Genomic DNA, 27,354 nt, shown 5'->3' on the forward strand with positions numbered 1-27,354 from the left:
GGTTGGTTGGTTGGTTGCCATTGCATTTGTGTCATTTGAAAGCCTGAAAATACTTCTGACATCGACACTGTGGGCAGTTACTGTAATAAGGGTGGAGAATTTAAGGGAGCTATTAACTTGAGATTTTGCCTCATGCAACTAGGTTTTTGCCTGTCCCTTAGTGTCAGTGTGGTGTAGTCACAATTCTCAGACATCTATAATCATTTTCCACTGCAAGAACTTAACAACTCATAATGACTGGCTTCCAGTAACACACACCTGAGGCTTTATTCCTTTGTTGGAGACCCACTGTATTTTACAAACCAGTACAATTTAAATATATGCCATAAAAAGCTGGACTGACTACATCATTTTCATAGCGAAGTAAGTGGTTATGTGTCAGATAACAGTGTAAGGAGTGGTGCTTTTATCATTATTGACTTTTTCACACTTAAATAAACACAAGACACACTCGTTTATGGAAAGGAAGACTGGGGGTCTACCAGTCTACGGCTAAAAATGAAATCAAATGGCTTACAATACTTTAAAGTGTCTTTCCTAACCACTAATCTGGCTCCCTCTGAATGCCTTCTTCTCCCCAAATCCAACTGAGGAGTAACTGTTTTTGGGAACAAACTTTCTTCATTGGTCTTCATTTTCAGTTTTTTCTTTTCTATAATGGTCTTACAACCTTTCCTTATTTTCCTGTCTGGTTGATACAGATGCAGTAGCAAAATGATGGTTGCTCTTGTGTTTTATGTGGTTATCCTTGTTGTAATGTGACCACACCTGCTTGGCAGGATTTCCATCAAACACTGAAACCATGTGAAATTTACTGTATATTAGGTATCACCTCCTGAGCAATACCAGAATGTGCTTCAAGGAATTCTTACCCAAACAAGGCCAAGAAAGTAGAAAAAAAAAGCAGAACGTGACAGTTGCTACATCTAATGTTAAGTTTTGTTAAGGTCCTGCAGTGCAAAAAGGTTTGCTTACTGAATGTGTTACTACTGTGAAGACAGGCAACTGCACACACTCCCATATTTAATTAACATCAACATCATGTTTCTATAGAGTTATTTATAATATGGCATCATGTCATGCTTGCATGTGAGATGTGTGCTTTAGTGATACGGAGAAGGGATGTATAGAGCCAGCCCTGGAAAGTCATGTTATCATATCTGGGGTGAAAACCGTGTTGTGCTGTTGACAGTTAATAAATCTTGGGTTGCATTGTGACTATAAATGTTAAACATTCACAGCAAGGTCAAGTGGTTCATTTCTCAAAGATATATCCTCTTTGTCTTAAGAAGGTTGCCATATATCACTTGAGGATGAATTGACTGAGCTCATTGCTCACAGATGTGATACATGAAAAGTCTTGCTGATATCAGGCATCTCTGAATTTGCCCAAACTGCTCTCAGGATGCATTTACTCTACTTCGAGAATAAGACAGACCAAAGAATATTTTTCTAAATTCCTCTGACAGGATCTTTTCAACTTGTTCAGCTCAATTCCGCATTTCTCCCACAACTAAAATTCTTCTCTATGAATCTCACACTCCCCAGTCTTCTGAGGGCCAGTCTGCTGCAATCAGCATCCAAGTCAAACCAGGACCCTGCGCAAAAAGTGGGGCAAACCCACTCTGAACATCATCTCACAGGGGATTGGGCCCTTCACCCATTAAAGATCAGAATATCTGTCATGACAGCCACTGATGTAGAGCAGAAGCAGAAGACAAGTCTGGAGAAGTTAAGGGAGACTTGACCCCTTGTGGGTGCTTCTTTTGATGGGGTCAGATATTGACTATTGGCTGTGCAGCCCCCGATATTTTTCTCCCCATGCAGTTTATTGTAACTGGGACTTTGTTTGTTGTAATGATCTACACTGTGAGCTGATTGTGTGGGCTTGTGTGTGTGCTTTAATAAGCTCTGTAGGGGAAACAAGTCACATCAGAATCTATGCTATCCTCGCATCACTGTACTCTCAAATAGTGCTGGTCGTTACCTCCGTCTTTTTCATTTTCTATCCCTCATGTGTCTCTCAGTGTGATACTCATGACACTGCATTCTTGGTCCAACTGAACATTTGGATGATAATAGTGGTTGAGAGTTAACACTAATGAAACTACCCAAACATAAGAAAGAAAGAAAGAAAGAAAGAAAGAAAGAAAGAAAGAAAGAAAGAAAGAAAGAAAGCGGGTTTGGTAATTGGCACATTTGTAAAACCTGTTCTGAACATTCAGCAAGAAATCATACAATGCTTAAGGTGAAGAGAGAGAGAGAGGGAGAGAGAGAGAGAGAGAGAGAGAGAGAGAGAGAAGAAAAATGGCCATTTTTAGAGAAGGCGACATACACGATCCACTGTACTGTGTACAGTACGCTTTCAAGGCTCCTTCTGTTATGTATACTAGGCATCTATTTCACTCCTTTTTGCTGTGACACTTCCCTGCCTTGGATCAATAAAGCTTATCTTTCCTTATGTGAATTACCTGTTTCGTCCAGCCAGCAGTCCAAACCAAAAGATGTGTTTGGTAATTTGCTTTTTGAGTGACTTCAACATTGCCCTAACCCTATCTAAAAACAGTTCTATTTAAAAATATGCTTTTGTCCCTCAACTAATTGATAAATTGACTGAATTGCTTCAGCACTACAACAAACTGTCCTGACACAAAATCTGACTGGCATTTGTTTATTTTTGGATTTAGACAGAATGTTTAGTTTAATAACATTGTTGACCAATAAATATTGTAATAGACACGAAACAGATTTTCTAAAACCCCAAAAAGCTGTTTTTACATTCAGTTTATATTTTTTACTTGAACATGCTACTGGCTGCTTTTTATGTATTACTTTCTTCTACTCTGCTTGCTCACATTGCTGGTGGTTTATGGTTTATTCCAGCTTGGGTATTACAACTTCCAATTTATGACAGCTAGTGTATAGTAGGTAACTGGGATACAGCATCAGTTTTCCAAACAAGAAACTGGTGTTTATAACCTGTCTGATCATCTGACTCCTATTGTTTCTTGCTGTGGGTCTTCATGAGTTTTTCTCAAATTTCACCATATTACCTTGGTATGCTCAAACTATGAATATAATGCCCATACTGTGTGAACTGGAATGATCCTCTAAAGATGAGTGTAAATTGGTATCTGTTTGTTGGGATCACATTCATACACCCCTTTAATAATGATATTTAGAGACTCACGTGGTCCATTAGCTCCTTGACAATGCCATTCCACTGGCCTGTGTTCTCATCCTGGGCACCATATTTTCCATCTTCCACCAGGTGAACCTCATACGTGAAGCCCAGGATGTTGGCCAGCTCTCTCAGCAGGTCTATGCAATAGCCCTCAAAGCGGTCGTTCCCGTACAGCGGCTTGTCAGATTTCTTGAACATCACATATGGCTCTTCCTGTCAGGTGAAATAGTGGAAGAGGAATGAGTCTCTGCAGCACTTGGCATCTTTTACCTACTGATAAGGCCTATCGGAGAGGGTGTCTGATGTGTGAGATAGGCTTTTGAGCTGTGCAAGCCCAAACACACACTGACTCAGCTAGTAAAGCATGTGTAAAGCCGCTGTATTTGTGTGTGTGCTTGCCAGCAGTCCCAGTCCTATGATGTGAGGTGGGGTGGGTGCAAAGTGAGGCATAACCATAATAAGAGATAATCCCCCATATCAATGACTCTGTGCTCCTCTCAGGCTCAGCAGGCTGGCTTTGGGCCCAGGCCCAGCTTTCAGGGCACCGCATGCTTTGTCAATAAGATAAGAGATGCTGATAGACAGACACAAAAAGAGAGAGCAAGAGCCGGTGCATCAGCTCTGTTCACACAAACAGCTGGGGTGATTACTAATGTCTTCTTTCATATGGCTTTTTTCCTCCCTCCTGCCCACTGAGCATCTCCTTTGCCATGTCCTTCTCCTCTCTTTCCCCCGCTTCTCTCCGTTTCCTCCTCCTCCTGCCTCCTCCCTTCTATACCTCTGCTCCACACACCATCTGTCTTTGTTAGCCTTAGACGCTCATTTTCACCACACGTCCCTCATTTCCATGACTCCCTTGTCTCTCTAAGACACATAAATCCAAAAATATATTGTCAAGAAGGTGTTGTTTATAGTACAACTGTGCCATGACTGAAAAAAAAAAAAAAAATCATTTAAGATTGCTAACAGCTTTGTCATATTCTGCTGGCTGGAGTTTGAAGAGAATGCAGACATGTGTGTGTGTGTGTGTGTGTGTGTGTGTGTGTGTGTGTGTGTGTGTGTGTGTGTGTGTGTTGTTTTTGCAGTATATTAAAAAAATTGCCTTGTAACTGTGATATGATGATATTGTGAGGACAGAAGTGTTAAATTATGGAGCAACAAGGACAGAACAGTGTGACTGTTTTCTTAATATATCTAATTCAAATATAAATATAAAACCATATCTTTGTGAACCCCCACTATTTGTCTCTATAATAATAATAATAATAATGACAATAATAATATTTTTAGGTAATTATTTTTTCTTTCTTATAAACATAACACATAAGACATCCATGAATCCATGTACTACATCACGTTTCACGTATACAATGAAGTTTCATAGATGATGTTGATTTTTTTATGACTAAAAGGCCAAGTGAAGCTGGTGTCTTGAACTGAAATTCTATTTTAAATAACATTTTGTTGCTATATCTTGTGAATTGCCAACACGTGAAATATCCAAAATCCACAAATATCTGTGACGTAATAATGTGCTGTAATGTAATATGAGAGATAAATTAATGTGATGTACTGTATGACATTTCACTCATGAAATGTTTGAAAATCTATATATAATGGCAGTTAACCCTATGTGAAATGATGTTTCACACCTCGTGTGGAGTTTTTGTTCCAAAAATCACATGTAGAATTGTTAACACTTCCAGTGTGACATGTGTAAAAAGAGACACACATACCTATACTATGTGATTTTCCTTCAAAGGTGATGTAACCCACAGAAAAATTATGGTTACTAAACCCATACATGTAGTTTAGAGGTGTAGTTCCATGCCCGCCAGAGGGTGACGCACCCACTCTGTACCTCACTGTAAAGACAACATAGAGCGCACACTGAGCAAACTGAAGATTCCCCCGTAATGAAAAACGCCATAAAAATCATAAATCAATGATTAATCCTCAAATTTCGTATGTTAATAAGTGGCTTGTTTGTTATGACGAAGTCCTGTTTGTCTTGCTGAACAGAGGAGCCGCTTTCATTGAGTGAGCTCTCTTACTGTGAACTTCAGAAAGTGTAGCCACTGCTTGCTAAGACGCTAGAACTCCATGTTGATTGTTGATATTAAGTAGTTGCTAATTACACCATATCGTTGTTTACCGATATTTTCTCTAAACCAATCGGAGGCATAGAGCTTTTGATACTACTCTGGTACAGACTAAACAGTTAACAACAATGTTAACTGTTTAAAAAGATGAGAAAAGGATCGCTAATGATGTTAGCCGCGAGCTAATGATAATCGCGCATGGTGCTAGTTGTTAGGCTAACGCAAGCATTGGGTTAGGTGATGTGACGACCATATTCAGTCTGCCTGCCTGTGTCTCACTCTGCTCTCTCTCTCTCTTGCAGTTACTGGGAGTTGGCTGGGAGGTGGAGCTGGGAGGGAGTGCCTGCTGGAACCTCCAGTTCTGGGTTGTGCTTGCAGAGGTTCTAAAGGTCCGTCCTTTTGGTCACACACTCTCTCCCAGCTGGGCCTGCTGCAGCCTCTTCAGCCTGTTTCCCTTTGTTTGGTTTGCTGCACCTTACACCATGTTCACCCACCCATACACTCCTAACATGACTGATACCCTTCCTACTTACACATGACATCAGTTATTACTTTTGCTTATTTGTTTGCGTTTGGACTTTTGACTTATATATCTGTGAGTGGCCTCCCCTTTGTTGCCAACCTTGAGCCAGTTGGTAACAGTGGCGAGCCAGGACCAGAGAGCTGACTGAGGACAGACTGGACACATTCACTCAGATTCAGTCCATTCACTCAGATACAGATAAGACACAACACACTCCAAAAACCTACCAGGGTAGTCATAGGAGCAGTGTGCACACACAAGTTAAAGGGAACTCTGATCTCCTTTTCTCCAAAGAGAATTTCACAAGGAACTGATCTCTGCTTTTACCCAAAAGAAGGGACACTTTCATTGCACTTTTATTCTGTTTATTATTTTGAAAGGGTTTTGTTGTTGTATTTTATTTTTAAAAACTGCGCTAGCGTTGTTAGATATTTGCTGTGAGGCAATAAAAAATGTCACTCTTCAACTTTATATCCTCTATCTCCTAAGTGAGTAATTCAAATCCAGCTTTCCAAGCCTAAAGTGAATGTTGCTGTCATGAGCATCGATGTCATTGAGTAAGACTACAGTGATATATCCAAAACCCACAAATGATTATATGAGAATTTATCACATTAAGCACTGTCATATAAGATATTCCATGTAGAAAGTGGGTCCCCAACCCACACACACACACACACACACACACACACACACACACATATATATAAACAAAATATACCACAAAATATAGAACAAAATAGAAAACAATAGAGAGAGAGAGAGAGAGAAAAAAATAGTATATACAAACAGGTGTGCAAGTAATACAAACGGATGTCATGAGACATGAGTGACGTCAGTCTCCTCCTGGGAGAAGTTTGGGCGTCGGACACTTTCCTGTGGGGTCTCAGTCATCCTCGAAACTTGCCATGCGCCTCGCCAGGCATTCTTAAAGGTGAGACACAGCCGAGTCAAATCTTCACCAATCACAGCAGCTCCTTGCCTCACTTTTAAGAGCGCCACTGGCGAGGCGCATGGCAAGTTTTGAGGATGACTGAGACCCCACAGGAAAGTGTCCGACGCCCAAACTTCTCCCAGGAGGAGACTGACGTCACTCATGTCTCATGACATCCGTTTGTATATACTGTTTATTTTTTTCTCAGTATATATATATTGTTTTCTATTCTGTTCTATATGTTGTGGTATATTTTGTTTATATATATATTCTCAATATAAATATTTTGTTTTTATATTTGCTTTTTATATATATAGTTCTCTTTCTTTTCTTTCTTTTCTAATTTTATTCTAATTTTAGTCTTGTAAGGTTCACTGCTACAAAAACAATTTCCCCTCGGGGATAAATAAAAGATTTCTGATTCTGATTCTGATGTCTAAATATGAGGTCCTTAGATGGTAAATCCTCCTCATCCTCCTCAAAGCAATGATGTACTTCATCTTTGTAGATAATGTTAAGCATTACAATGATAACATTTATATTCGCGGACAACGATCATCACTTACGTTTTTTCCATGTGTCTGTCTCTCTCTGTCTCTCGAGTGCTCTGATAGATGCAGTATATATGCTCTGTAGGATGCCACGGCTGTTTCTGGTTGGCACAGCAACGTTAACTGATTAGTTCGCATCCCTGTTTCACCTGTGTACATTCGGTCAGGGTGAGCGACCATTACGCGTGCCGAACGTGCTTGCGATGTGATCAGATGAGATACTGATCAAAATATATAAATATAGGTCTGACTGTATGTGCTGACTCAGATAGTTGCATTGAATCGTGGCTGTTGCTAATTATTGATCGCAGTATGCGTTCAATGACTGACCGAGCACTGCTGAAAACACTGTTAAAACCAAGCTGCCGTCTTGTTGACGGTGTGATATATGGCGTTATCAGCCACGTTTTCAGTGGATAGCTGTTATCACCTAGCAGCCACCCATCCAGAGGGGTGTCCCCCTGAGAGACTGTAGGGATGCTAGAATTCGCCACAATGAACGAGTCATGTGCTGACCCGGGGAAAGTAGCATACACATTCGTCACCAGGCAATTTGATTCACAGATCACCAAACATCCCTGTTTCACCTGTGTACATTCGGTCAGGCTGAGTGACCATTACGCGTGCCGTGGTCACATGAGATACGGATCAAAATATATGCAGAGGAAAATGCCGGTCACCCATGCTGCGGAGTTTGGTTCTGGGGGCTTGGAGAGTGTTGGTGATGAGCTGTTGCTGATCGGAGGGTGCGTGAGGAAGTTTGGGGGGTGAGGAGTTCCTGTAGATAAAGGGGGGCGTGACTGTAGATGCACTGCTGGGTGAGGAGGGAGACCTTATATTCAATTCTAAATCCCTCCTCAGCCCCTTTAAATTAGAATTTAATTCCTCTGTTTATTATTTGACCATTTTCTCGCAGTCTCTATTTGCTGCCATGTTGACTGGTGAAACAACTGTTCATGCATGTAGAGCACAAAGAAGCTATTGTGAGCACATTAGCATCTTATGACCTCTCACCTTCTGTCAACTGTGAAAGACAGTAATTATCATGAACAGTAGCTCTGCACATTAACTAAGAGCAACTGTCACTGGAACAATCAGCAACACCTGTGATTGTTCCTGGACATTACAGAAGCTTTTATCTTTCATCTGTGGAACTGGAAATGGTGTTTGGAAGGGCTGAAACATTTTTAAATGTAGGTAGTTACAACATGGGAATGGTCACTTTTAATAATACATTCTTCTTCTTCTTTCAAGTCTTCGTACATTTTACAAAATACTCCAAAACTCAAAGCTTTTACTTAGAATTTAAGAGACTTGGTTAGACATTGTGGTGCAATGGCAGAAGAGTAGATAACTAACAATTTGGTTTGTGCTGTACTGATCTAAATCTGATTATCAGTCAGCTCCAAAGCCTCTCCTGCACCAAGTTATGCAATAATTCATGCCCTTTGTTTATTCTGGTTTGATTCAGGGCAACATGGACCAACAGAGATTTAGAAATGTCTGTTTTTTAAGACTCATCTTCAAAAGAGACGCTGTTCATAAGAATTTTTGATGGCATAGTTTGATTCAATGTGGTTCTCCAGCTACTATTCACATGCTTTAATCCCAATTAATCATATCAGCACAGGCACAGTGAAGTACATAATCTGACACAAGAGCACATTGCCCAATAAGATTACATATAGCACATTTGTTGCTGATGCACTATGTGTGCAATGTTCATTATGGTGCCCGAGACAACAAATGTTATTACAGTAAATAATACAGCGTGCTAAATAACATAAATTGATTTAGGAGGATAATGTCATTGCCTGTTACAATGGAGCTAATCAGTTGATAAAATACATTTAAAATAATAAAAATTAATGGACATTTTTCCACTTTAATTCCACTTTAACCACGGTAATTTCATATTTTCTCTGTGCAACATACAAACATAATCATGTTCTGTTCCTACATTAGCATATCACACTTTTGAAATGGTCTCTTTTATTCTGCTTATAAAAAAACAGCTGATGCTGTGAAACTTCTTCATAGAAAGAAGCATATAAGGACTAAACAGAAGGATAGCTTTTGATTTTCTGCATCAGTTTTGATTGTTCTTTTAGTCCACTGTGAGTCACCGAACCTGATGAAACAGGCTTTGAGTTTATTACTGCTCAAGATCTTTTTCAAAGCAGACATTTTGTTTAAATTTTTGTTTCAACGAGGCAAACCTAGACTTTATTTTTATTTGTTTTTGTGGGGTTTTTTTTGGTCAAAAATATTATCATAGCTTACTATTTGTTTGTTGTAATTGTCTAGTATGTAACAAGCTATTACAGTGAGTGACATTTAAAATAGTCTCATGAATAGGCTTTGTGAAATACAATCAAATTATTTAGCTGTATTGAAAATAAATGACATATTCAATACTCTATATGGGTCAGTATGATGGTATGAGTATCAGGTTAGATACATGCATGTGTAGGGTCTTCTAGGTGTTACTCCCTACCCTGCCACCTGAATACACATACACATACAAACACAAATACACACACTCCCTCCTAACTCCTGCAGGGAGGCTGGCTGCAGACGAAGGCCGGGGCATCTTTAATTAAAAACAGAGAGTGAAAGAAAAGCCAAGTATCTCTGTAAAGAAAACCTAATTAAAGCTATACCACTTCCATGTCTCTGCAGACTCTCCTTAAACACAAAATCAAGCCTGTTCCTCTCCAACAAATTAAAAACAATGGATTTTGTGCCTTAGAAAAAACAAATGATACTGCCTTATTTGAGTCATTTTTAAACATTTATTTTAGTATTATTGATTCTCTCCCATGCACTGTAGCTGTTGCAGAGAACAAAGAAAATCATCCAGGTGCTCTCAGCATGGTGTGATGGAAGACTGCCTATTGGCTTAAATATAACATAGATAGATAGATAGATAGATAGATAGATAGATAGATAGATAGATAGATAGATAGATAGATAGATAGATAGATAGATAGATAGATAGATAGATAAGGATCCATGACAATTTGCACAAATTCAAGGCTATTCAGGGGCCAATTAATCAGTAATCAAACACACAACACATAACTGCCAGGATATGTTACGCCAACATGTTTGGTACCTCTGTCATCTAATTTAATGAGCCCTTACAATACCGATTCATCAGCATGATCCATAATTAATGCAACTGGTCCTATTTATGCATCTTTTTCCTTCCTTCCTCTTTCCTGAGTGTGACACAGTCAAGAAGGCCCATTTGCTCTGGCACCAGCTTGGTTGCATTTCCTCACATCTCGTCTAAGAACACTTGCCCTGAATACTGACAGGCAAATGGACTTGATCTGAGACCAGACGTTTGTTTTGTTTTTCAGCCAAACATTTAATTAATTAAAGGTTTACTGCCTCTCTCTCTCTCTCTCTCTCTCTCTCTCTCTCTCTCTCTCTCTCTCTCTCTCTCTCTCTCTCTCTCTCTCTCTCTCCCTTTGGTATCTTCGTCCACTGCGCCGCCGGCGCATCTCCTCCTCTTTCTCATCTCAGTCCCACAGCGGCGCAATTCAGAAGGAGGGAGGGGAGAAGGCGTGGAGTGGGTTTGACACAGCCGAGTCAAATCTTCACCAATCACAGCAGCTCCTCGCTTCACCTTTAAGAACGCCGCTGGCGAGGCGCATGGCAAGTTTCGAGGATGACTGAGCCCACGCAGGAAAGTGTCCAACGCCCAAACTCACTCATGTCTCATGATATCCGTTTGTATTACTTTGTACACCCGTTTGTATATAATGTTTATTTTTTTCTCAGTATATATATTGTTTTATATTCTGTTCTCTATTTTGTGGTATATTTTGTTTATATATATATTCTCAATATAAATATTTTGTTTTTATATTTGTTTTTATGTATATAGTTCTCTCTATTTTCTTTCTTCTCTAATTTTATTCTAATTCTATTCTTGTAAGGGGCACTGCAATAAAAACAATTTCCCCTCGGGGATAAATAAAGGATTTCTGATTCTGATTCTGATGTCTAAATATGAGGTCCTTAGATGGTAAATCCTCCTCCTCCTCCTCAAAGCAATGATGTACTCCATCTTTGTAGATAATGTTAAGCATTACAATGATAACATTTGTATTTGGAATGAAATGACGTGGGTAATAGCGGACAACATCATCACTTACGTTTTTCCATGTGTCTGTCTCTCTCTGTCTCTCGAGTGCTCTGAGATAGATGCAGTATATATGCTCTGTAGGATGCCACGGCTGTTTCTGGTTGGCACAGCGATGTTAATTGATTAGTTCGCATCCCTGTTTCACCTGTGTACATTCGGTCAGGGTGAGTGACCATTACGATGTGGTCAGATGAGATACTGATCAAAATATAGGTCTGACTGTATGTGCTGACCCAGACAGTTACATTGAATCGCCACTGTTGCTAATTATTGATCGCAGTGTGCGTTTGATGACTGACTGAGCACTGCTGAAAACACTGTTAAAACCACGCTGCCGTCTTGTTGACGGTGTGATATATGGCATCATCAACCATGTTTTCAGTGGATAGCCCTTATCACCTAGCAGCCACACACCCAGAGAGGTGTCCCCCTGAAAGACTGTAGGGATGCTAGAATTCGCCAGGATGAACGAGTCATGTGCCGACCCGGGGAAAGTGGCATATACGTTTGTCACCAGGCAATTTGAGTCACAGATCATCAGACATCCCTGTTTCACCTGTGTACATTCAGTCAGGTTGAGTGACCATTACGCGTGCCGAACGTGCGCTTGCGATGTGGTCAGATGAGATACTGATCAAAATATACAAATTTAGGTCTGACTGTATGTGCTGACTCAGATAGTTGCATTGAATTGCAGCTGTTGCTAATTATTGATCGCAGTGAAATGCCAGACACTGTGGAAACCTGACTGTGAGGTGTTGGTGACGTGAGCGCACGACTCCGCCGGTTTACGAAAATCCACTTGCGCCGCTGGCACACAGAGTTGACCAGGTCTGAGGAGGCGAGCTGTCAACGCCAATACCAAGTGCGCCGTGCGCCTGCCTGCACCGCTCGAAAATACTACTGCGCCAGCAGCGGAGTCGAAAATAGAGCCCTCCATGTTGTCCTGCTCAGTGGCATCAGATCAAAATGTGGTTAGTTTTGGAAGGCATGACATACATCATATTTAGTTGTTTAGTTTTGAGGACTTATTGGCAAACATAACAATAGCTGTTTGAGAGATTCACTAGGAATTAACAAATGATGATTTGATCTGCTTTCAAAGGCTAACACGACAACAGATATTTTATTATCATATGTGATGCCTGCAATGAGGCACTTGCTGCCCCCAGACTGTCTGGACTGCTACTGCTGGGTATCTTTTATTCTGGGTATCTTATCTTTCCACTAGAGAAAAAAGTCAGTTAAATCTACAGTATGATATTTTGCAACTAATCCTGAGTTTGTACATTACTTTGTATTTTAGAGCAGTGTGCAGGTAGCTCTATTCTCCTGCAGCGACTAATGAAACAGGGGTTGTTTCTGTGCAAATGGAAGCAGGCCTGCTCCATGCTCTCTTTAAGACATTACACAGTATATTATCTGCAGCTCCAGCCATTAGCCTAAAGGTACTTCATTTCCATCACAACATCATGGGAGTGATTTCCAAAGTAGATAAACTGTTGATAGGCCAAGATCTCAACAGTAATTACATCATGTTTTATAGTACATAATCCCGGAGAAAATGATGAGAAGCTGGATGAAAGTGTGCATCAATCAAATGTAACAAACCCAATTATTGTCAGCCCTCCCTTCTTTTCCTCACTGCTCACAGCCATCACACATCTCCCCATGACTCAATCCTGATATGGCAATTACTGCCGCAGAGAGTCTTTGCTAATAACTGCAATCCAATCACTTCACAGCATGCGTGGAAGGAAAGAAGGCCCACGATAAATAATGACAACCCACAATTTACTTGATATTGTTATTTTTACGCTTGCCTCCTCAATAACAGGATCATATTTGACTTTAATTTGGCTTGCTTTGACAAGTTCCCTCCACTGTCATGGTTCTTATATGGCATACAGTCTGTGCCTACTGCAGGAGTACAGGCATGCATATGTTTACACACACAAGCACGGTAAGTATGGTAAGCACACAGGTTACACAAGATTGCTCAGCAACAGAAAATCAACAGCCCCAGATCATCCATTTAGCAATAAGTTTATGGTACATTAATTAATTAAAATTTTTTTGTTAACAGGCCCACTGTGTACACCACTCACAAATTGTAAACTTAGTGACATATTTGAAGTGATAGGGGAAATATGCATATATGCAACTCACTTTATTGCAGAGGATTAGATGAGACGATCAATACCACTCTCGTATCTCTGAGTTAAGTACCAAGTTTGAGTTAGGAGTTGATTAGCTTAGCTTAGCATAAATACTGGCTGCTGGGGAAAACAGCTAGCCAGATGGAGAAAAACTATTGCTGCAAAGAATGCAGATCAGACAGATTTTAAATTTACTGCTTCTTCTCACAGTTCTGTCTGAATTTCTTGGTTTTGGCACCACTGGCAAGAGAAACAATAAAACAATACACCTGATAAATTGGTTGAGAAGAGGCAGAGCCGTAAACCATGCAATCTTATTGGACAATCAATCAGTCAATTTTCTCTGCCTGAGTCTGCTCCCACCAAATTTGAGTCCTCCAAAGTGGTGAAGTCAACCGGCAATTTGAGAGTGCAGTGCTTTGGGGTACTCTACTTCAATTTAGTTGGAGAGCAGCATCCCCAGAAAGTGTTCTAAACAGAAAGGGCAGCACAGGCAAAGCACTGAAGGAATTTTCAATAGGAAAAGCTTAAAAATAATGACATCTTTGGAGGGTTTGAAGTCTTTTATGACTGAGAGCTGTTCTAGCCTTCTATAATTGGTCTCACATAAAGCACCGTTACAATTTGATTTGGCTATGAACAGACATTTAAAGCTGCAATATTCAATTTGCACAGCCCAAAATGGCAGCAAGAAGCAAGTGTTTGAATTTTGCTGACTTTATTACTCAGAAATCCTGTTAGATAACATCAGTGAACTACAGAGAGCAGGTTCCCGTTTACCAAATGGCTAAGTGTGTTACTTTTTTACCAAAAGCCTGAGGGGTCTACTACAAAGCAAGTTTGACATAGCCAGGCTTTCTTTGCATGAGCTGCCTTGACAGAACTTAAAACCCCAGTCAGGGATTTTGTGTCATGCCAGCATGGGTAGCAAGATGCTAATTATACACTTTTTCCATCCACATTTTTCTTCATCAGTCTGGGTGTGCATTCCCTGAAAAAGGGGGTGTTTGATGCATCATTTGAGTCAACTTCCACACAAAATGGACCTATCGCATGCCACCTATTACAGTCTAATGGAACAAAACATTATAATGGGATAAGAAGATCACCACCTGACCAATGGTGACAAACAGGAACTGGGTCCCCAGGCGCCAGTCGGATGGCAGCCCACCACTCCTGGTCTGCCGCGGAGGAAGGACGACCAGGATGGGATAAATGTAGAGGACAAGTTTCACCAATTGCATGGCGTTTGTATGCATGTGAGGGATTGTCCCTCCAATTCTTCTTCTAGGAAAATATTTCATTAAAAAGCAGCTGTTTTGCTGCAAATAAGGCAAGAGAGGAATGCTGGCAGAATCATATAAATGTGTAAGCTAATATACACTATGTATTCTACCACTCACTGCGCCCTCAGTAATTATAATGTGACAACTGCACATTGTAGAGAGCTGTTAAACTTGATAAAGCATACTTAAACATTATGCTCAAGAATTGTATTTAGGTCTGACACTGTCCTAATCATTATTCTGATTGGTGCAGTACCAGCAGTGTAAAACAAACCTGGCAAGAACAAGCATAGACACATAATCCAAAGTGGTCTATAGTTGCTGTACATTCATCATTCTTTCAGAGGATGATATGCTGTGTAAAATTTCAAGCGTTAATGTTACCTGAAGCAAATGGGGAAAAAACATTTCTGCGTCACCAAATGAATGCATGTAGGTCATCGTGTTGTGGCAAAAACCCACAACACAATGCATAGAGTTCTGTGTATTCTGTGTATTCCCGCAATTTAGAATCTTTATTGCTCATAGAGAATGTCAGAATGGTGGAAAGGTAGCACTTTTTATAACCAACTTAAATCTTAAACACTGAACAGAACCCCCTCTGGAGCAGATCAGGTGTCCAGCATGAGTTACCATGGCAATCTAGCTAGGTAACTGCAATCAGGAGCCACCTCCATGACATTGAAATCTGTGGATTTAAACTCAAAATACCTCACTAATCCATTAATCTCACTTAGTAGCACACCCTGTTGATCAAATACAAATCTGACTTAATTGATGAGGACAGTCAGATAAGGCTTCCATTGGCTACCAATTGCATTCCTTTTCCCTCTGTATGTCCTGTCACTGTGTGACAAAAAAAAAAAAAACTTTATTTATTTTTTGTTTATGTTTTCTTTTCAGGTTGAAAGTCATTTGCATAATAATTCGTGCAACTCTCATGGCTTCTCCCTCATTCCTTGCATTTCTGCTGGTTACCCCTCCCTTGTATTTTTTGTTGGTTTCGTGTTTGTTCTCACTCTCCGTCTTTGTCCGGCCATGGCTTTCCATTCCCTCCTGCCCCTCCCTGTCTCCTACTTACAGTCAAACAGCACACCTACAACCCATCCACTTATGAAACTCCTGCAGTATATATATGTACACACACACACACACACACACACACACACACACACACACACACACACACACACACACACAAGTGCTGTCAAAAATATTGCGTTATCAGAATAAGAATCAGAATCAGAATCCCTTTATTAGTCCCCCATGGGGGGGGCGGGGGGGGGGGGGCAACAACCTTCCATGCTACACTGCGACAAAAGAACAAAGGAAGGAGGGGGGTGGGAGCCATGAAGGTGTTGACATTGCTCCCATGCGTTAAACGCTCTTTGTGACCTAGTGAACTTGTAGTTTTTTATAAACTGTGGCCACTGCTAGTAACTTTACAAAAACTACAGGATCTGATTGGAAACCGGAAACAAAACTATAGGCACGCCCCACGCATGTGTTTCGCTAGCTGTGAAAGAGTAGGCTACCGGTTTGTGTGCATGTCAAGTGCGAAACGCTGGAATGGATGCGAACAAGATTCTGAATGGAAAGTTTAGTTTCAAAAAGTTGCCAGATGGGTCGACTGACAAGACCAAAGTTATCTGTGTGTATTGTCAGTGTGAACTACATTATCACCGCAGCACATCCAGTCTGAAATACCACTTGATGGCCAAACACATGGCGAATACGAATTCTCTGCCGCCTCCTTGTCAAAACCAGGCAACAATGGATGGCTTTCGACAGAGGCATATGGACACCGCAACTAAAAACAAGCTTACTGCAGCCATAGCCAAGTAAAGTTCATTCTTTCTGGAGAGAAATAAGAGGCTGGGTTGAATAAATAGAGGAGCATTATAGTCTGACTGCTTGTATGTTCAAAGGAAACTTAAGAAAGGAAAGTTTAAGCCATGGTTTAACTGCACTATAGCCTGAGTCCTAGTTTACAATGATGTGCGCTTTGTGACTTTATTTTGTATCACCCTGTTTTGATTCCTTAAAAAGGGTTGTTGAAGGGACTTTTTTGTAACCAAGTATTTATTTTTTGTCATCTGTTTATTGACAGTGTTAAATTGTGTGAGATTCGATTCATTTAAATGTGAATGACTGCTCAAAGTGAGAATGTTAGTGTGAAATATAACACTACACCTTGTTTTCAATTAAAAAACATTTGCACAAAGCAAGCCTATCCACTTTTCCATGTTGATAACAGTATTAAATTGATAATTCAAGGGACATTTGGAATAGATGAAAATGTGCCATTAATTTGCAATTAATCGCGAGTTAACTATGACATTCTTGAGATTAATCACGATTAAGTATTTTAATCGATTGACAGCACTAATATATACACCAGCTCTTCTTTTTAGTCTTCACCAGATCATTCAGTTTGCCAATGTGGCACTAATGCTACAGCCACACTCTAAGTTTGTTTGCAAGAGCTCTCTGTCCTGCTTTTGAGTCTGAGATCTAATTCTTCTTAACAAAAATATCTGGCCAGCATGGACTCAGACCTGGATACAGGAGCAGAGCTATGATTGACATTGAGTGAGATTCATGATATATATAGAATTTGCTTTAAAAGTTTCATTGTTTTTTTTTGTTTTTTTGTTTTTTTTTTATTGAACATTTAGAATTGAATATAGCCTACACAAAGAATAAAAATGAACATCTTTCACATGATTGACTGATGTCTCTCAACACTTAAGTTCAACAGCGATCGGAAGGCGGGTTATTATGGTATGGCAGGTGGATACAGCTGTTGAACAATGGCTAAACAGTTATCTTTGAGCCACTCTTTCAAAAATCCATGTCTATAGACTGAAGAAAATTCAAACCAGGCTGTGCTCAAAGAGGCTGGTCATCATAAGGTGTTTATTGGCTCAGGGAATGAGGAAAAACATCCTCATCGCCATCCCAGGAGAGTCATACTAACTTTTGTACTAATGAACTAGCTCCGACCCACAGATCGCCACTGGCGGTATCTCATGATCTGGACACCTTTGGATTTATCAGCCACTCAACCCAAGCTGATAAGATTCCCAGCTACTGTAATAGGTGGAAAATCGCAGTCATTCAATGCCAACTGGTATGGGAAGTACAAATGGAGTACAGTAAAGAACAAGATGCAGTGTTTTGTAAAGCTTGCAGATATTTTCCGGAGATGCACACAGAGACTACTTTTATAAGAGGTGGCTACAAAAACTGGAAACATCTCGGAGATGCCTGCAACAAATATGAGTGTAGTAAGTTGCATGCACTAACAAAACTGGCATCATTCAGGGGCAGCCACGGACTGCAAAGCCACAAAACAGTGTTGAACCAGCTGCACGGTGATGTGCATTTGTGAATAGAAACCGGGAACATGTTAAGGTTGTCCTGGACATTGCTATGTTGTGTGCCAAGCTTGAAATCCCACTCACGGGCCACAGAGAAACCGAGGACGTGCTCAACAAGGGTAATTTTTTTGGAGCTTTTTAAGTTTGTGTCAAAATATGCACCAGAAATTGAAAACCGACTGAAGGAACTGCCACGAAATGCCACATTGATGAGCCACCAGGTTCAGGATGAGCTGCTTGAGGCTGCAGCATTGATCCTGCTTTGTAAGATGAAGGCTGAACTGCATGGAAATATTTTGCAATACTTGCAAATGAGTATAAAGATCAGGCGAAATGAGAGTTAGTTGCTGTTTGTGTCAGATTCATTTATGGAGGAGTGATCAAAGAGCGGGCAGTGGGCTTTGTCGAGGCAGTGGATTTGTCTGCCAAGAGACTATCACAGAAGATCCTAGAGGTCCTTCATCCACTTGAACTGGATCCTACTCTGTGTCGGGTTCTGTTTTGATGGAGCATCTGTCATGTTGGGGCACAGGGGCGGGGTTCAGGTTGTCCTGAGAGAAAATTTCCTGAAAGCCATTTATGTACACTGTAACTCTCATCGGCTTACCTTGGTGTGGTGCAGTGCAGCCAAAGAATCCGTGCATGTCAGCATCTTTTTTGACGTTGTGAATCAAATACACAGTTTCTTCACGGGGGCTCAGTGGCACGTTCAGTTTATTGAGATCCAAAAAGAAATGAAACCCGACCGTCAGAGCATGGAAGTGGAGTGACCGAGTGATACCAGATGGAGCTCAAAATCTGGGTCAGTGCACAAGATACTGAAATTGTTGGATGTGTTACTGGAGGCTCCAGCTGAATGTGCAGAAATGAGTGGACAAACTAAAATAGAAGCAGAACAACTGTTGCAACAAATGCAAACGAAAAAGTTTGTTTTCATGCTCCTAGTATTTTGCAAACTCTTTCATATCAGTGATTTTGCCACAAAGGGGCTGCAGAGCTCAACACTATGTGTACAGACTGCATATCCGTTCTAGCAACCCTGAATGCTACATATGCAACTTTCCGGGATGATTCAGATCGCGACTTTGAAAAAGTCCTGAGACAGACCGAAGAGTTAATGGATAGCTAACTGGGATGTGGCTGCCTCTCGTGAGCGCAAGCTGCCTCCAAAGTTTCACACTTCCATTGTCACCACAATATTGGACTATCAAAAGTAACAATGATTTAAAAGCTCTGTGGAACTGTATTCTGGACAGGCAGACATTAGAGTTAAAACCGCTGATTTAAAGAGGACACATATGGAGTCATGACAGCATCGGCCTCTTTTGCACCTTGATCTGCCACTTTTGGTGACAAAGACATTTTAAAGGCTCCATGTGACTTGTTTGGGATTGAAATAGCTGACGCCAATCATACTCTGTTCACTCGAGACATCGGGACAACTTCCCAGCACTGATGGAAATACTGGACAGCTGCCCCTTGGACATTTTTCCCAATATGAACAGTCTGTTGAGGCGCTCACTTTCACCTCCTGCAGCGTCAAGAGACTTTTCTCCGCAACAAACAGGATCTAGACACGCCTGAGATCATCCATGCTGACTGGACGCCTCAAAAACTTGACACTTTTGTCATTTGAAAAAGAAATGATTGACAGTTCAGATTATGATGACATAATCAATGCGTTTAACTCAAAACCCAGAAGATTCCATCTTCTGCTGCTAGTAAGACAGTATGCCACTGTGGCATATTATCTTATTATCTATCATACAATCTTATGATTGGGGTTGTGTAAGGAATTTCTGAACATAAACTTATTCAATTTGTCTGACATTTCATTTCAATAGCTGTGCTGTATCGGGAGGATTGTGCCCACTGAACTGTCCAAGGTGCTAAACTGGAGCAGAGCAGCTCTGTCTCCCATGTACAGAAGTGTGAAGTTTTGTACTATTAGCTAAGTAAACAGAGAAAAACATGTCTCTTGTTGAATAGCAGCAAAACAATAAAGCTTCATCAAGTAGCCTACATAAACGCAATCTCTCTCGTTCTCTCCCTCTTTTTGCCCTTTGGGTCTTAACGATGAAATTTAACAGAGGTCCAATTGTGGAGTATAGGTCTCTACTGTATATCCTCTCATAGGTATAGATATTCTTTGTATCATAGGCTAATTTACAGTAGCCTGACAGATTTTATTATATAAAACTTTTACACACACATCTCATATCAGCTTTAAAAATAATCAGGCCCATCCTGATTTTTCCAGGCCTACCCATCAGCCACGTTCTGGCAGCCACTGCCTGGAAACAGCAAATAGTTTTGGCTTGGACCATCAGGCTTGAAAATCACCTGCATGAACATTATCTCTGCCCCTAACTCACCTCTAGTTCGGGGCCTTCCCTGGCTGAAGCAACATAACCCCCACATTGGTCTGTTGAGAAGGTTGTCATATGGAGTTCATTGAGCCATTCCTCCTGTCTGCAATTGGCTTTGCCTCCACGGTTGCTCCTCCCAATTTTGAATCCCCAGATTGTCCACCATTCCAGCTGAGCATCATGATCTCAGTAAGGTTTTTAGACAGGATTTATCTCTCTTTTTGCCACCTCAATTTACGATTGTTACGATTGTGCCATTGACTTCCTTCCTGGCACCACTCTTCCCACTAGTAGACTTTGCAATCTGACTCATCCTGAAAGAGAAGCCATGAAGAAATATACCAATGACTCTTTGGCTACAGGCTTAATTCAACTATCTTCATCCGCTGTTGGTGCTTGTTTCTTTGTTGTGTCCTTGCATCGACTACTGTGGTTTGAATAACATTACAGGTGTCCTCTACTAATAATCAACTCTGCTGTTGAGCTTCTCCATTGTGCCACAACCTTCACAAAACTGGATCTCCTGTCTGGTCAGGATTACGGAGGGAGATGAATGGAAAACTGCTTTCAACAACCTGGTAATGCCTTTTGGTCTCACCAACAATTCCTGCAACGAATGTCAGTTCCTGGGATACATCACTGAGAGTGGGAAGGTAAAAACAGAACCAGAAAAGATCAGAGCTGTGGCAGAGTGGCCCAAACCAACCACCTATGAACAAATTCAGCAGTTCCTGGGCTTTGTAAAAATTCTACCACTGCTTCATCAGAGACTACAGCAGGGTGGCAGCACCTCTAACCAGGCTTACCTATTCTGTCATTCCATATTCCTGGACCCCAGAAGTTGTAAAAGTTTCTTCTGCGCTAAACTATCTCTTCAACTCCACTTCAGTCGTGGTGCAACTTGATCCCTCTTCCTAATTTGCTGTTGAGGTGGACACTTCCAATACTGACAGAAGGGGAGTCCTCTCTCGGTGCTCCGGGCTTAGTCAGAAGCTTCATTCCTGCGCCTTATGTGAATGTCACTTCTCTCTAGCTGGACACAACTACAGCATAGAGAGCATCGAGCTACTACTGTTAAAGCTGCTTTGAAGGAGTGGAGACACTGGTTAGAGCGAACGGAGCAGTCATTATGCGGTGTGAACCAATTGTATGAACCTGGTCTCGATTCAAGCAGCCAGGTGCCTCAACTGCTGTCAAGCCTGATGGGATCTATTCTCTGCTCAATTAACTTCACACTCACCTACTGACCCATTTCCATTAAGCCGGATGCTCTCACACCAGCATGTCACAGAAGAGTCCTCCTCCAGTGTGGATGCCATCATGTCTTCAAATTTTTTGGCTGCTGTCTCTTGGGAGATAAAGTCTGTGTTTAGAGGGTCACAGGTAATGGTCCTCCTTTAACTGCCGTATTTGTGTCCACTATCCCAAGTCCTCCAGTGGGTGCAAACTTCCCAGTTTGCTTACCATCCAGAAATAAGCTGCACATTGTCCCTCCTCAAATGACACTTCTGGTGGCCCACTGTGGAAATAGGTACCTGTCCCTTTGTCTCTGCCTGTATGGTCTGTACCTTAGCAAAGTCTGAGCCAACTGTATTTGCTGAGGAAGACTCTGAGATGTAGTTGAAAGCTTCACAAAATTAGTATGTGGACCTTTCAGTGAGATTGCTACTGTTACCCACTGTTTTTGAGTTTGGTGTTGATGTACATTATTGTCACACAATGCAACATGCAACAAAAAAGTAAAAGCTCTTGACAGCTTAGAAATTGTGAACAGCGGTACAACCACTCCAACAACAGTTCAGAAAACATACACAGATTCATTGGAAAAAGTATGGTACCAGTATGGTGGAGACAATCAGGGATCGATTGGATAAGGAATCAGAGACATTAGTCGTCTTCCCCTTCTGGTTGTCTGTCATGTTCAGGCCACTTGGAGGGTCCCAGGTACCAATCTGTATAACAAAACACAGTTCTGTAATTTTTCAAGCTTGTTTCAGGACAGATAAATACATGTTAAAGTTATGCAGGCACACAGAACAAACAGCATGACTAGTGTTGGATAAAATTACTCCTCACTGTGTTTACTTAAAAAATAAAAATGGGCTGCTTTGCTTTTGTAACTTTGGACGTTTCTACCACTTGTCATGACTTGTCAGTAAAAATACTTCTAACTAGAAACATGAATAATCAGAGGATAAAGGAAAGATGCACTTCTGTCACATTTAATTTCAGTCTGATATTAAAGTAACTAACTGTTTCCTGTACATTTGGAGACACTGATTCTGTGCTTTTCATTACACTTGTGTAGATTTTGGGTGGAAAATTAATGTATCTTTGATCAGCTATTTAGCTTGTTTGATGGACATGGCCATGAAATGCTACATTGCAAAGTTTATGTCAGTACCTCTGCAAGCTTCTACAACTTAACACTTTTCTCTGTGTAGATCACAAGACAGTCCTATTGCCAGACATAAATGTTGACATTAGACAATGTTATTATATGAAATACATATAGTAACAGTCTTTCATTTATATTCAATGCTACTTTTTTATTTATTTATTTTTTGTTTCATCTGCACATGGCAACTGAAGTATGGTTGGGGCTGGGCAACTTAAACTACTGTTTGAGGTTACAGAAACCCAAACTTTAAGGACTGTGATGGGACGTAAACTGTGGTCTCTTCTAATAAAGTCATACGCTCTGCATAACCATCCACCACGCAAACATTAGACTTTTAACTTCTGTCCTGCTGCAGGAAAGTCACAGTACTTCCTGCATTAGCACTGGACATACATTTTCAGTTATTCAATCTTCCAATGTGCATGTTTAAAGCTTTCTTTAATTGGAAACATTGCCAAACACACTGGGAGAAATGTACAATATAGACGTATACTGTATTCAGACTCTCTATTCTGGATAGGTACAAAGAAAAATGTGCAGCACCCTGAAGGCACAGCTGACAGTCGTGTGAACCCTCAGCACTGTCAGGGGGTCTTTCTTCAAGGGTGCCACAGGGAATAATATTAGAGATGATCTAGGATCTGAATTGGCCCCATGGCCTTTTGGAGGGTCAATGGAGGACAATACAGAGGAGGGCTGAGAGGAGGAGGGGGGCATGCTGGCAAAGCAACGAGGAAGAGCAGGATGGCAAAGCAATTGGATTGTGCCTCAAGGCTTCTCTTGTTGTCTTTTAGCTCTCCCTCAAGTCTCCACACTCATACATCCCCATCCGCACCCCCCACACCCTATCCAACCCCACTGACCTTAGCATCACTTGAAGCGACCACAAACACTCCAACCCACAACTCACACCAGCCACACACTCCTCAGGGTTCCTCCAATGCCCCGTGTGAGGGCCCAAGATAGGCTTTGTAATTGCAAATCAACTCTTTAATTCAGGCTTCATGAAGCTGGAGGGCTTCTGAAGGGGTTTTTATTAATAGAGTAAATTATTCATGGAGGTGCAGGCGCACACAACACACAGACCAGAGGTCAGGAGCTGCTGAGAGGCAAGCACTGGTGAGGATGCTGAAGTGTGAAGTGTTTGCAGTTGCATTCAAGAATTTTATTTGTATCGGCTGTGTTAGCAGTTCCTCTTCCCGTTGATAATCTCATGAATCTCAAATTGACTGCTGAACACTGGAGTGATGCCATTCCTAGGAAAAGATGCAAACCACAGATGCATCTATTCATGTCAGTGCACAAACATATGCTGATGTGTCTGCCAATGACATAAAATGCTGCATTCTTACTTGCATTAAAAGCAGGGTTTGGATTTTGCTTGGACATTAGGTAAAGCAAATGAATATCTTTTAAAGTTAACATCTGTTGAGTTTCCATGCTGAGCTGTCCCAGATAATTGTCAAGCACATTTAGTAAAGTAAAATGGGATCCATATACATGTAAGTCTGTAAGACCTATCTGTGCATTTATGTTCACATGGAGAGCTAAGACACATTTTTGTCCTTGTTGGATCCCTCAAAGTAATTTGATAGAATATGTAAGGCCTCTTTAGCCCACAGTATGACTCAGTGAAAAATTGATTTTAATGACACCAGCGTGCTGGCATGGCACCGTCTCAACTTTTTCATAACGGAACTGCAAAGGTGATGGCCTGCCCGTCAAAAGCAACTTGGGATTCAGTGTCCTACCCAAGGATACTTTGATATCTGCATGGGAGGCAATGGGAATCAAACCCCCACCCCTTGATTTGTGGACAGTCCGGTTGCAAAGGACCTAACCGGCAGACATGAGGAATTCCTGGTCAATTAATTAATTAAAATTAAAATTAATTGGAACAGTTGACATAAAAGAAAGTTGTACACCCATAAAACTATCTATCCATTGTCTATGCCTGGCTATCCATTTCCGGGGTTGCAGGGGGCTGGGGCCTATCCCAGCTGTCGACGGACAAGGGGTGGGGTGCACCCTGAGGCGGTCGCCAGCCAATCACAGGGCAACATGTGTATCTGTGGGAGGAGGCCAGGGTGCCCAGAGAGCCCGCGCATGCACAGGAGGAGCATGCAGGCTTCACACGGAGGGGCCCTGCCCGACCCGGGGATCGAACCGGCAACCTTCTTGCTGTGAGGCATGCGCTACCTGCTGTGCCGTGCCTCCCCCCCATAAAACTCAACAAATTTAAAGTTAACATAAACTGAAAGGAATTGAATAGACTAAACTGACAATGACCAAACAGACCTAACTATCCATCCATCCATCCATTTTCCATGCTGCTTATCCCTTTCAGGGTCGCGGGGGGGCCGGAGCCTATCTCGGCTGTCAACGGGCAAGAGGCAGTGTACACCCTTGACCGGTCGCCAGCCGATCGTAGGGCACATACACACACCATTCACACTCACACCTAGGGGCAATTTAGAGTCACCAATCAACCTAATGAGCATGTTTTTGGTCTGTGGGAGGAAGCCGGAGTGCCCGAAGAGAACCCACGCATGTACGGGAAGAACATGCAAACTTCACACAGAAAGGCCCGACCCGGGAATTGAACCTGCGACCTTCTTGCTGTGAGGCCCGCTCACTACCTGCTGCGCCACCGTGCAGCCCCAGACCTAACTAAATGGACACAAAAAGGAACATGAATAATGGCTGATCAGAACATTTCTGAAACAAAAGGTGTTTCCTATATTTAACAGCTCTGCTTCAGCAGGTGCATCTTTTGCTCTGACTAAAGTGGGTACATCTAAATCAGCTGGTTGCAGCAGGTGCTTTACCTCCTGAGCCACAGAGTTGTAAAACTTCAACTTGGCTGTGTTTTTGCACTTATAGCCCTTACATTATTCTATTAGTCTGACCTTCCTGGATCATATTTCATCTCTTTGCATTGCACCACTGAAACCACTTGGTTTTTCTTCACTGTTTTGGTCTAAATACTATGCCAATGTCCTTTCTTTGTGAACATCTCATGTTCTCTTATCATGCATGGACAGAGGAACAAAAATGAGAGGGTTCTGAGTTGAAGTAAATAAAACAAGAGAACATCTTGAGTTCCTGGCAAGCTTTGAAATCAGTTTCATTTGCCACCTTAACACACAGAGTCAGATTCTGTTGTTACCTAGCTGTATTCAGTGTCTGTACTGTTAGCTGTCACTTGCCACTTGTGTTGAATAACCCAGGACTGAAAAAAATAAAGAGAAAAAAACCTTCCAGCAGTGAAATTCACCCAAAATAACAAGGCAAAATCTCTATGCATGGACTATGAGCATTTCTTAAGTAGCCAATTAGACGTTGCAACAAAGGAAGTGTTCCCCCACTCAGTAAGACAACACTGATAAGGGAAACATTTCAATGGTATGTAATTACATACCATTGAAAAAAAAAAAAGAAGGGTTTAAGTTGTTTAGTGTGTCAAGATATGCTTAACAAGTTAAAAGCGTGGCACAGATTGAAGAAACGATTACAGCACTCAATAATTCTTTCAGTGCGGTATGGACTGTATGGACATGGCCAGATGTGTCTGAAATGTGTCTCATATCCATATCGTGCCTTGATCTGATTAAGCTGAGTTAAATATACTGTACTACATACAACTATTAAAATCGGTCTTCACTATACACATTAAAATTGTATTTCTATTCCACTTGTCAAAATGAAGACTGGGTGTCACTTCCACTCAAAATCTTCCTAAAATTTTTGCACAAGCAACAGCTGAACATGCAAGAACACGCATCTGAAAAAGATCATAATCATGAAAACGGTCATTGTGTGCTGCACTGTTACACTACCTACTTTTCTACCCAAATGTATTACAAATTTTTAATTATTTGTGTCCGACTACCACTGTTAAGCAGTCATGAGGAGTTGAGATAATAGGTAGGTAGCACTAATTCTCAAGACAGGTGCTATTATGCCATTGCAGAAGAAAGAGAATACACAACAAGATGATGTTATTAAATGAGTGGCAGTCAAACTTCAAATGGTGAAAATAATGTAGAAAGTACAATGGACATATGGCATATCTCAGTCTTCTCATTACTTAGATCCAGTCTGCTGCTACATCTCTTCAGTTAAGTAGAGGCTTCAGTCACATGCTTCATGTATGTCACGATTTAATTGCTAAGTCTGTTTACGGTGCACACTGGGCTGTAGGCCACGTGTTATGTTGATGCTAAAAGTCAGGCTACACAAGATGTAACTACTACAAAAGCTATTTGTCATTTTACTAACTTTTATTTGATTATAGCATCTG

General features: G+C 41.2%; 1 protein-coding gene across 4 annotated transcripts in view; it reads right to left on the reverse strand.

Annotated features, from left to right (window-relative positions):
- Positions 1-27,354, reverse strand: part of grik2 (glutamate receptor, ionotropic, kainate 2) — a 325,805-nt gene that overhangs the window by 85,638 nt on the left and 212,813 nt on the right. For all 4 annotated transcript variants that reach the window (XR_011602371.1, XM_070967098.1, XM_070967096.1 and 1 more), the window contains exons 10-11: positions 22,489-22,602; positions 3,191-3,397 (exon numbers count right to left, since the gene is read on the reverse strand). Coding sequence is in view for 3 of the 4 variants with exons in the window: in XM_070967098.1 (XP_070823199.1) it covers positions 3,191-3,397; positions 22,489-22,602 (321 nt within the window). In the remaining variant the exon portion in view is untranslated. The remainder of the gene's footprint in view (positions 1-3,190; positions 3,398-22,488; positions 22,603-27,354) is intronic.

The sequence above is a fragment of the Chaetodon trifascialis genome, chromosome 7 (assembly GCF_039877785.1).
Source record: "Chaetodon trifascialis isolate fChaTrf1 chromosome 7, fChaTrf1.hap1, whole genome shotgun sequence".
NCBI classification, from domain to species: Eukaryota; Metazoa; Chordata; class Actinopteri; order Chaetodontiformes; family Chaetodontidae; genus Chaetodon; species Chaetodon trifascialis.